General features: G+C 38.7%; 1 protein-coding gene across 2 annotated transcripts in view; it reads right to left on the reverse strand.

Moving 5' to 3' along the window:
* Fto (FTO alpha-ketoglutarate dependent dioxygenase) overlaps nt 1-12,788 on the reverse strand; it is a 391,597-nt gene that overhangs the window by 150,335 nt on the left and 228,474 nt on the right. For both annotated transcript variants that reach the window (XM_074055988.1, XM_074055989.1), the window contains exon 8: nt 3,431-3,555. In XM_074055988.1, the coding sequence (XP_073912089.1) occupies nt 3,431-3,555 (125 nt within the window). The remainder of the gene's footprint in view (nt 1-3,430; nt 3,556-12,788) is intronic.

A 12,788-nucleotide genomic window follows, 5' to 3' on the forward strand; every position in this document is an offset into this window, starting at 1 on the left:
AAAATTAGCTTTTAATCCTGATTAATCTAAATCATTGAAACTAAACAGACAGAAACAAAATATTTGATTCTCACTCTCACATGATCAAATCAAACCAGGCTTTTCCTGAAACTGACTATAAATAATTATTCAATGGTAAACAATGCTCTCAAATTTTTCAGCAATCTGGGTAAGACACTGGGGACGGGGTATAAAACAAAGGCACTGACTTATATTTTCTTTAGAAAAACAACTCGGTCATGGACATTGGACTGTACCTTTTCTTTGATGCACTTTTCAAATGATAATTCCTTCCACTGTCACTATTAAATCTTAATCCATTCCAGCTCCTTGCATGGGTCATTGAGTCTATATGTACTGCTGTTATTTTAAAATGTTTCCCCTTGGTATGGAAAGAGGGGGAGAAAAGATGTTGAGAGCCAGATGGGCCTCTTCACAGTTCATTTATCAAACCTAATACGCTGAGCTCCACCCTCTTCTCTCTCACTATTGCGGTTAAACTTCCATATAATTTGGTAATCATTTTCATTATCAAGAGTGACCCTAAAGGAGCCAATCCTGGAATACCCAGTCCTTGCAGCTGCTCTTTTTCTGCCTCTCCTACAGTAGACCCCAAGAACCTCAGAGTTTATTAGCTGCAGACTGACCTTTGGGCTGCGGAGGTCAAGAAGGGGTCAGATCAGAGGGCTTGCCCAGTTCTTTAAAAGCTATAACAAGCTGTCCATCAGGCAGAGTGGACTGTATAAACAAAGCCAAATCTTCAGAAATTCTGTACCACTTCTGTTAACACTTACCCTGCATTCACACAGCGGCTCCTGATGTACTTTGGATCATTCAACTCTGGGGAAGTGAATAGACAGCCCTAATAAGCCTATTTGGAGAGGGCTGTTTATGGGATTACTGAGTTTGGGGAAGGAAACCCATAGCACTCAGATGTGCCTCTAGAATCGCAGGGTTGTGTGACATTGTGACAAACTCAGTTACCCCGAGTTGTTGCAGAATTGACACTTTGTTCAAGAAGCTAAATTACAGGGAACATATGCTTTCGGTTTAAGAGACTGAAGTAAGTCCCAAACAATGGCTTAGCTCCTGGCCTAAGAGAGGTACAAATATTTTATGACCAAGTTACAAATTCCATTGAAAATTTTTTCCTTGATATCATGATCACAAATGAACCTGCTAAAGAGAGGGTTTATTACAGTAGACTTATGCTAAAGTTATTGCCAGCTGTGAAGTCTCAGTTGACCTAAATTTCTTGAAGTTGTACAGTTCATAATGCATTCTCTAATGTGCAATATAATTAGAGTCATCTGTATGTAACTTTCAGAGGAAAAACTTTCTATTATCTAATCTAACTGATCCCCTGATAGCTTTGATGAAAGTAAAATGCTATAACCTATTGCTTGGCCTTTGGTGAGTGCTAATTATTTTCTGTCAAAGCACATTTTTCCTCATGTAATTCCAAGGTACACAATGGCCAATCTCTAAAACACAGGCACTGCCTGTGGATGTTTTATAACTTTCACCACGGCATACTGGATGGCTACCCAAGGCACTGCCCAATTCCAGACTTCCAGATGACGCTTTGATGAGGAAAAGAGAGGGATATGGTGACCGTCTGTTTATACAGATCATATGGATGAGTCTTTTAGATAGGGCACTGGGATGGGAAACATCAAATAGGGGTGGAAAGGGGTGGAGGGAAGGGATTATGGTTATTTAATACTCTGAGGACACTTTGCCTTCTGAGCTCCCAAGACATTGCCCGCTTGAAATTTTCTTTCAGGTGTTTGGTTTTAAGGGAGTCTGCATAGTGTCAGAGGCTGAGGGCCTTCTTCCCTCCTCCCCTACCACAAAGGACTTGAGAATTTTTGTTTCAGATGCTAGACTACATCAACTTCAACACTGGCTCCAGTTCCTGATTAAATTGTTAGCAGTAAAGGCCACAAATACTAAAACCAGACTCCTTTTAAACAGGCCATTTTGGTCACATTGTCTGATGATTTGGGGTTGTAGGAAATTATTGTTAACAAAGCAAGTGCACTGAACAAAAGTCAGCCATTTTCAACATCTACTCTTTTTTTCTGGGCCATGCTGTCTCTGAAGGAAAGGGGTGAGACAGAGAGTACAGGGGAACTCTTTTTTCTTCTTTTTTAAAAAGAATCACCATGGGAAAGCTAGAAAATGTCAAACAGAAAAAAAGAAACCTCTTCAAGGACCCTACACTGATACCCCATAATTTAATAAAATATGTATTCTTTAACGAAAACAGAACACTCAAGTTATGATACAAAGAATACTTTAAAATTAATTATTGAAAGTTAAGTGGGAAATCATTCAGCCATTACTGCAGTTGAAATTGTCATTTACTATGACCACACTATGAAAAATAATGTGTGTGCGGAGAGAATATTATGAGTTTAAAAATTATTGTTTAAGGAAAAAGTCTGAATTTAGAGACAATACAGCTCTAAAGATATCTAAAGACAGCTTTCTGATATCCAATCAGAATCAATAGCTTATACTGTCTTTCTTGGAAAATGCTCTTCAGCCTTGTTCAGACAAATCTGTTTTTATAATTATTACTAGTAAAGCTATCAATTATTGTAAATTCTGTTGTATAAAATTGCATGGAAAATGTTATGGCTATCAATAAATATTCTTGACTCCCAGGCACATAGAAATTTTGTGCATCAACTAAGACTCTGAGATGAAATACAGTATAATCTTTCTGATTCCTCTCCCTCTTGCTTAGAGACAGATAATAATTCAATAATTTTTACAAACTACGGATGTAAAGGATTACTTCAACATTTGGAGGAATTAGTGCCAATCTTTGACCATCCGTTGTTTTTCAAAAAGGAGCAAGGTAACATATTTACTTAGCAAGCACCAATTCTGTAAAAACTGAAGCCTTCTATATAAACTTCCCTTCAGTAACAGCTTTCTAACCATGGGTCCCTCTATGAAGAAAGAAGCTAGGTTGAAGCAAACATAATTTCTATTTGGTCAATCTTAAAAATGGGGTAAATAGACTACTTTCAAATAATGTACCCCACCTCCAGTGACAGAGAGCACTGTGTGGATCTCCAGGGCATCTGCCCTGAGGAAATAGCAATGCTAGTCTGTAGACTACTGACTGAAAGGAGCCCTTTGGCATCAGGTGCTCACATTATGCCCAAGATGCAAACATGTACACTGAATGCTACACTCAGAGAAATCATACATGAGTGGACAATGTCATGGGTCGTTACAATTAATGTAGGTCACCACACATAGGAAAGCTAACTTTAGCAGAAAATGTCTTCAACTTGCTTATTTTTCAATGCTCCTCAAATGAGAGGGACAAGACCAGCAGTAAGGAGGGGCTTAGCCAAATACAGCTCTTGTTTATCAAGGACAGCAGATCCCATTTCCTAACAGAACTAACCTGGCGTGCCATTCCCTCCTCAGGTTCTGGCGTGTGGTCAGTGAGGCCAGGATGGCAGTCAGGATTTCGTTCCTTTGTTCCACGGGGAGCCCCTCTCTTTTAACTTCATGAAGCACACCATTTGTCTAGAAGAAATGATTCAAAAGAGAGAAAGAAAAAGTGAGAAATTAATAATAAAAAAAAGCCCATAAGCAAATAAGGACAGTAAATCAATGGCTTTTTTATTACAGTTCCCCTGCTAACAAATCAATACGGTAAATGATGGTCAAAAATGGCCAGCATATATTTTGTGTTTAATCAATGTACATGGCACATAAGGTAAACTCCAAAGCTCCATTGCCTAGAGAAACACATCAAGACACTGAGCATTCTCACTCTCATTTTCTCAGCACACCAACGATTTTTTTTTTCCCTGGGAATTGCCTACCATGAGCTATTATTAGAAATGATTTTCACGTACACTTCACTGTGAGTTGTTTGTTTTGCCTTTTAAAAAAGAGCAGGCTCTGACTTTCACTCTCTCTGTTTCCTGCCACACAGCTGAGGCTTTCTGCACTGCCTCTCTTATTTGAATCATTACTTTCAATTTCTACCCGTGCCAGTGATTTTTTTTTTGGAGGGGGGAGGTCTCATTCATTTTCCTTGCTTGTTACAAATCACAATCTTGCAAAAGAAACAAGAGTACAAAAACAAAGAACATTATATCTCAACAATCATCTTTAGAGTTTATAAATGTTATTTTTATTTTGAAGTTAACATGGCTTCTATGGAGACTTTATAACCCAAGTAATGGCTAAACAGAATGCAATTGTTACTTTCTATGCTCTGATCACTCAGAATTCCTTATATAACTGATGCCAATATATTTGCTAAAGAGCAAACTCATCATTTGGTTATCATGTAACTTGAAATATGACTTCTTCACTCCTCAATAGCATTTTGCAGCATGTATTTAATATCTTCATGACCACCTTGAGATGAGGTGTACTGAATTTTTGTCCGTTTGTCTGGCAACAGCATACAGATATCCTCTTGGGAAAGTCTTTTGTCTTACTGTCTACAGTCTTGGAGGGACTGTCAACCAAGGTGTTGTGCCCTCCCCTATCAAAGAATCATCTTGATTCTTTTTTCCCAGGACTTTAGACTCTTGAGAGTAATAATAGAGAGGAAAAGGTTCAAAGGAAATTTACCAATTTCCTTAGCTCCTACCAACTATGATCCTCAAAGTATCCCTGGTTTCCTGAACTTTCTAAGTCTAGATCATTCTCTTCGTTTGATAGTTTCAGTTAGCCAATGTCCTTTAAATAAAATCCTATTTTGTTTAAATTCACCAGCATCTGTTCCTGATGCTTAGAATCCAAACCTCTAACTGACATACACAGATAAGGCAGGATGCAATATCTCCACTGTGAAGAATCAAGATTACCTGACTAGCACTAGCCAGGAAAAAGACCCCGACTTATGCTTCTTAGGTCCAGGACAACATCTCCTACCCAGAGGGATATATCTGGTTTGTTTACTCAACTGACTTCCACAGAAACATTTTCAGCCCTCCAGCCCAGACCGGAATGCTCAACTTCTCTAGACAATTCCAGTACATGAGGCCCAGGATCCAGGAACTGAAAATTCAAATATTCACTAGGGCCAAGCAAATAGCGTCAAGAGATTACCCAAAGAGAACACACACTGTCTAAAACAGTAATCTCTATTCAGTTCCAGTCAACTCTGCCATTCAGAAAAGCTGGCATGGAAGTGCCAGATTCATGAATTTTCAAAATAAACAAAAGTCCACTTGAGGGGAGGGGGTTTAAATGTGAAAACTTCTGATTTTGTGTATTTTTGAAACTCATTTAAAAAAATGTTTTTGTAAATATCACATAGGCCAAATAAGAATGAGCTCAACAGAACTCAGGCAGCTCCATTTGGAGGCCTGTAATCTAAAAGATGTCTAATTTCAGAAAGGTCTGTGCACCAATGAATATTCTCACAGTCCCTCTCCTTGTTTGTCACACTCTACTTCACATAAAGTCGGAAAGTGTCTCAGAATGTTATGGTGTGTACTATTGTGTCATGGATACACAAGAATTTACCAAAATGCAAAAAAATGTATAAACTAGAAGACAAAGCACATATTAGACAACTCCAAAAACATGATTAAAATAAAGTTATTTCCCCCTTAAATCTACAAAAATAATTTTAAAAAATCGTTCAGCTATTCCTTGCCTTTTCCATCAGCTAAGTTTTATCCAGTGGCTCTTATTTTCCATTTACCAGGAGCAGCCTTTCTGAGGGGGAGAAGAAAAGATTTAAGAGAAGAAAGTCTCACAAGGGCAGATGATGCTGTCTGTTTGCACCACGACACCCCATTGTCTACCTAATAATTTTTAACAAAAAATTGTCAAATCAATAAAGAAACTTAAAAAGTACTGTAAAAATAAAAAGCAATGGAAGACTCTTAAGAAACTGCAATTATGATAATTCCTAAAATTGATAATCTAGGAGACTGATGAATGAAACTAAGAGATATCCTGTACCAAGGGGCTCTTCATTTCAAATTCACTTTAAGGTCTTTTTAAAAAGCCAGATCCCAGTCAGGAACCAGTGGCTCATGCCTATAATCCTAGCTACTCTGGAGGCAAATATCAGGGGCACCAAAGTTCCAAGCCAACCCCAGGCTTTTTTTTTTTTTAAAGTCCCTATCTTGAAAGTGCCCAACACAAAAAAGTGGGTCAAATGGTAGAGCGCCTCCCTAGTAAATGTGAGGCCCTGCGTTCAAACTTCAGTACCACCACCAAAAAAAAACCCAAAAAACAAAACAAAAGCCAGATCCCCTAATTCAATTTCCCAAGCTTCAATAATTCTAGTGCATCCTCATAATTCTTGCCATGTCTGTATACAAGCTCCGTAATAGTTTTTGTTTAAAAATTGACCCATTTTTAAAATACTAAGTATATTCACATTAAAGTAAAAATTGGAAAAAACAGGGGTGCTTGTTGTAAATGAGAAGATAATCACAAAAATAACTGCATGAAAAACAAAGCTACATGTTTATCTCATTCTAGATAGATATTATTACTTGCTAATGACTATCAGGCTGAAGCCTGCTCCCTCTTTGTAAAAGAGGATACTAACAAGTGGCTGATGAATGCTAAAGAATTCCTTGATATAATCACAAAGACTGAAAAGGCGAAGAAGAAGGAAACATTTCTCACAGTATGGGCCTCACTATGCATCACCCTGGGCAATACCCATAGTCTCATCCCATACTCTAGATGTAATACCCTACTGCAGTAGTTTGTAAACAGTCTGCAGATAAATCTATTTTTCCCCAAATATATTCTTACATGGAACATATACAGCAAGCAAAACTGGAGAAGTTCTCTTTGAAGGTAGTTGGAGGACCTACTGGCCTTCCATTTATCATGCAGTATTTCCTCAAAATCCCAAGGCACTGTGGAACAAAATTTGCCAACTCCAGTCCAAGTGCATTAAAAATAGAATTTAAACTTTTAAGATGTTTATACATTGCTGGTAGGAATATAAAATACTGTCATTCAATAAACAGCTTAAACACATATCTAACATGTGACCCAGTGTTATGGTTAATCTTGATGACCAACTTGATTGGATTGAGATTAGTAAAGCACACCTGTGTATCTGTGAGCGTGTTTTGAGAGACAATTAAATCACAAGGGCTCTGACCTAATCAAAGATCTAGCCCAATGATAGATTCAAAATCTGACTAGACTATTGGGAGGTGGTAAAACTGTGGACAGTAGGGCCCAGATGAAGTGGGTAGTTGGTGGTGGTGGGGTGTCTTTGAAGGTTGAATCTTGGCCCTGAACCCTTTCTGATACTCCTCTTTGATTCCTGGCTGCCAACTTTGCTCTGTCATGCCCTTCCTCATGATATTCTATCCTGAACTGTCTTCAAACAAGTACCAATTTTTAAACAGTCTTCTATTACCAAAACACATTTTCCCTCCCCCTCTTCTCCTCAAAACATAAGGAAAGAAAGCCATGAGATTAGGAAACATGTTATGGAGGTTAAATTTCATTTCATTGGTAATTCCTTTTCAATAGAAATCTATGGAAACCCTGGCCAGATCAGAAAAGAATAAGCATACTCTTAAGAGTATGGGTTTTCAAATCCCAGAGTCACTTCCATAACTGCAAATGGATATGAGAACAGCACCTCTCCACAGGTTCTTGTGAAGATTAGTTGTCTTGTATATCTACCATTCTGATTATTATTGTTTAGTTTCACCTTAAACTCAGCTAATCTACCATATGCAAGGTTGTACTAGTTTAACAAAAGGATTCCTGAAAATGTTTAATACTTTAAATGAAAAATTTCAAAAAGACACCAGGCGGGGTTGGGGATTTAGCTCAGTGGAAGAGCACTTGCCTGGCAAGTGCAAGGCCCTGAGTTCGGTCCCCAGCACCGGAAAAAAAAAAAAAAAAAAAAAAGACACCAGGCAACCATTAAACAATCACATCCATAAAATTTCTATCTGTACCAGGAAAAATATACAAAAGAAGCATATTCTTGTGTATATCCCTAGTGGTATAAAATCTAGCTGTGAGGTTGGGCTTTGTTTTCAGAATCAGTCTTGATTTTATTTGACCTCTCTTCATTAGTGGACACTACTCTCCGTAGACCACTGCCCAACAATTAGCCTATCCTTTTTAATCTTTTAGGTAGGGTCCTCATTCTGGGACCCTCAACTGCTTCTATCCCTTATTCTCCTCTCATCTCTTCTGCTTGCTCTCTCTGTGGGTGGTCTCCCCCTCCAAAGATTTTAAGGGTCCATGGAGATAAATGACATCTACATCTCTACCCTCAAGCAGACCACTGAGCTCTGACCCTACAGCCAATGGCTGAGCTATCTCTACTTGCCACCTTAAATACGACATCTCACCCTGAACTTGCTCACATTTGAACTGATTAGGTTTGCTCCTCTGTCTTTCTTCTTCATCAACCTAATCCTTCCCCTGTTTCCCTAAGTGGTGACTGGTACCATTATCAATGTGATGATCCTACCTAGAACCTTAGGAATCATACTAGTCTCCTCTCCTTCCCTTCCCTGTACTCCATACACCTAAGCACTGAATCCTGCCACTCCTTTCTCTTCCACATACTTCAAACTTATCCTTTACTTTTTGCCACAGGCTCAGTTCAGGCCTATCTTTGATCTGAACATGTAGTGGCCTCCAAACTGGTTTCTCTTTGTCAGTCTCATCCCTTTAATAAATTTTCCTCCAAGAATGATCTTTTCAAAGTACAAGTCTGAACATGTTACTTCCTTTCAAATAATTCAACATTACCTGTAGCTGTGGCTTTTAACCTGTTCTGCATGAAGCCTTGGTGCTTCCCAAAGTACCTAAGGGTCACCAAGGAGTTGAGGACCTTTGGCTGCAACTTTGCACCTAAACCAGAGCAGCTCTGTTTTATATAGATTTCAGTTACTGGCATTTAGAGGATATAAAAATGAATTTTTTGAAAAGCTCAAAATCCTTAGCCTGGCAAAAGTAAAACAAAACAACCTTCATGATACAAGTCCTGCTTACTTCTCAAATTTTCACTCCTGCCATCTTCTATTACACATAAAACTAATAGAAATTCTCTGAAAACACATGTTTGTTCTACACTATACATTCACTGGTCCCTTGCTGTATAATTTGCCAGTGACTGCTCATTCTTCAAAAAATGTCTCAAATTACATCTCCATTATAAAGTCTTCTATGAGCCATATCCTTCTACCAAATTAAGTAGAAGCGATCACTACTTCTTAGGCACGACTTCTGAGCATCTCATAAACCACATCACACTCCACTGTATTTTTATTTATCTAGATGCTTCTTTCTTCAGAATGTGGATATGAGCTTTCTTTGAACAGACAGGGTACATACTCATTTTCAAGGTTCCTAGTATGGCAACATGCTATGAAATAGACTCCTGGTAGATGCTTTTGAATATATGAAACTCAATGACAGACTCTCTGGTAAAAAAGGCAAATGATCAAGTCAGGTAATACTTATTCAAGGTCAAAAATAGTATGTGAAACAAGCATTGGTTTAACTCAAAGGATTCCTGAAGATAGTTCTAAGAAAGAGTTGTAAAAACTATTCTTAACTGAAATAATCAAGAAAGTAAGTATATGCCCTCACTAGATGACTACTTAAAAAGGCAATACTCAGTTGGATGGATGTGTCAAAAAATACAGAGTTCCATTACACTATGACCACATTTAACCTGTGCATAAGCTCCTAATAAGCCAAAGGAACAAGTTTTACTTTCTCCATTTCAACAGAGAAAGCTACTTTGGACTCTGGCAATACACAGCCCCCTGAGAATTCCCTAGAGTTTTTAGTTTCTACTGGCTTAAATCTTTATATACAAAACCAAAGCAAAAAATCCACAATAGGAGGAAGGGAGGAGGAGAGAGAGGGAGGGAGGAGACATAAAGAGAACCCTAAAACTTTTAAGAAATCTTGAATTTTAGGCTTAAATTTCACCTTTATTTTAGAAAAACTCTCCCAATTCTGGATTTATTCAATTAAAACAGAGTTATACACCTAATTTTTGCTGAATATATCGTTACATTCAGTAACTTTCTTTGTGCCCTAATAATGAAAACATATGTGAGCATACCTGCAAAAAATGCAGAATTTGTTGCACATAAAGTTTTCAGAGAAGAATCACTCTGACATTTAAAAGGAAACGTGTACATTTACTTTTACTAATCATTCTATTTAAGTTATTAATTTTTGGGGTTCTCTCTGATATGTAATAACAGCTTCTGATAGGCCCATAACTTCAAAACTCAGATTTACTCTTACAAATCAGAAAACTTTTGTCTAAGGATGTACATGGAAATAGGATGGCATTCTACAAATATGGCTAATAATTCTTCAGCTGAGCTTATTAAAAAAAATTCTGTGTTCTTGCAGTTTCACAAGGCACATATCAACACCAGATCCTAGGACTGCATATTTCTCCCACTGTCCCATCTCCCACTCTCACCACCACCAAAGAAGTAATACTGTCATTATGGGAAACACTTTTCACATACATAGCTGTCTCGTGTTAGGGTTGTATGCCCCCCCCCCACAAATTACAAAGATATGCTCTGACTGATAATAAAGGCTAAGGTTCAACTTGTGTAGAAACTTGGTTTAAGATGTTATCAGCTGGGAAAGCTATTTCCTCACATCAACATTGCCACAGGCTGTCAAAAAACCAACCAGGCCTCCCCTCTTCAAAAGTCCAGGAACACTTTTTTCCTTTTCTTCTACCCCCCCTCCCTTAAGAAGAAAGGCACAGAACCCACTGAGATGGCCTTAGTTCCATCAAAGAAAGGTCGATCTCAGGTCTTCCTTCATTTACTGATTGTCAGTTTAAGATGGCCCTTTTGTGAGGCCTCTGCAGCCCAATGCTGAGTGATGCCTTCACATTTTCTAAACTGGACTGGGCACCACCAAAGATTTCTAGCATACTTGGATCCACAGCTCAGCAGAACAAATAAACATTCCTCCTAGCCTTTTGCCTACCTTATCTTCCTCCCTGGGAGCAGGAGGTTTTGGGGGTGCCAATGTTTACACAATGTTAAAACTTTCTTTCCTCTGTTTCCTGAATTTGAGAAAACACATCCTGGATGACCTCGGCTAAGAGATAACACCAAGTCACCACTGGGTGCCACATCCACTGGTCTACTGGAGGACTTGAGGCTGCTGTCTTTGGCCCCCTCCCCGCCCCCACCTTTCAGAGTCTACTCACAAGGAAAGCAGAAGATAAGGGGACTGTCTTGAAAGGGGAGCTCAAAGGCATAAGTCTCCAAGAGGCTGCCAACAAAGCAGCCTTTTATTCCCACCCAAAGACACACTTGGTTCAGTTCATCTCAAAGACCCACTTTATTTGAATGAACGCCTCAGCAGAGTTCACCAAATGGGTCCGCTGAAGGACCAAGGCATATTTTAGCATTTTTTCAACATGAACCAGAGAGTTAAGGGAGTTAACTGAGAGTAATCAAGAATGTCTGAAGGGAAAGAATTCAGGCATGTTTCTTTGATCTGTTTCCTCATCTGTAAAGGGATATAAGTAACAGCAATTAACTCCTAATGCTGTTGTAAAGATTAAAAGAGATAATCCATATAAAGTGCTCAGCACAATGTTTCGCACAGACAAAATGCTTGATAAATGTTAGAAATTGTTATTATATATAAAAAATTGGGAAAAAATATCACAGAAGAAAAGATATAGGTATTGATTATTTTCTAAGAAAAAAGTCTTAAAATGCTTCAGCCATGGCTTCAAATGATGACTTACTTTGTTTTTCCCCCCAAAGAACTAACATGGTATCTGGCATTTTCCTCTTACTATTAGTAGAGAAATTACTACATCTCATCTGTTTCCCTAAAAGCCACAGAGCCACAGCAGTGCTTGGCACTGCCTGAAATCTCGGGGACAGTCACATGGATGACTGGCCAGCTAGAGTGATCCGGCTGCTGTAGGGAAGGATGTTCTGCCTCTACACTTTTAACATGGAACACCAGGGCAGCGTCCAAAAGTTGGACCTGAGCGCTGCATTCGGCAGCTTTGGTGTTTCAGATGATGGTGACGGAAAGAAAAAAAGAAAGAAAAGGAAAGGAAAGAAAGAAGAAAAAGGAAAAAAAGGTGCAGAGTGGGGGAAAAAAGTGTTGTTTATAGAAGCCAGCTGCTTGGGCCTTGGCGCCAGCAGCCCCTCATCCTGCTACTTTACTCTTGCAACCCCACTGCCCCCACTGGCACAGGTACAACTAAATGTTGACTTCAATGCTTCAGAGAGCGCTCAACTGATTTTGTACATGATTAATTGCCAAAGACATAGCTGGCCATATGGAACAGAGAAAGCATCAAGTAATTCATACTTCTGTATGGGATCGCTTGGCCCTGTTGTCTTAATGTACAGGAAAGAGCTAGTATAGCACAGCCCTGGTGTCTTGCCCCTGACAGCCCATTAAGAAATCTCAGAGCACCTAGTCGAAGTTATGCTGTTGGCTTTTCAATAGCAGCCTAATAAAACAGAAGCAAAGCTTTCCAACTAGTCTTAAATCTTTCACATACAGTACATTAACTACTGCAGCTAAAACAACGGGCTTCTTATGATAGGAAATGGGATTTGATTTCTACTCTCTGCATACTTACTGAGAGCCTTTTTTTGACCTTTATGGAGTTTACAAAATCATTGTTCTTTTTCCCCTCTGTTTTCTAAGTAGCCTAATAGATTCGTTTGTTTCAAGAGAGTATTCTTTGTTACTGTTACATGCAGTCTATATAATAAAGTTGATTCATAGAGAGGTGAAAGACATGGCATAAT

Source organism: Castor canadensis, chromosome 15, assembly GCF_047511655.1.
Source record: "Castor canadensis chromosome 15, mCasCan1.hap1v2, whole genome shotgun sequence".
Lineage (NCBI taxonomy): Eukaryota > Metazoa > Chordata > Mammalia > Rodentia > Castoridae > Castor > Castor canadensis.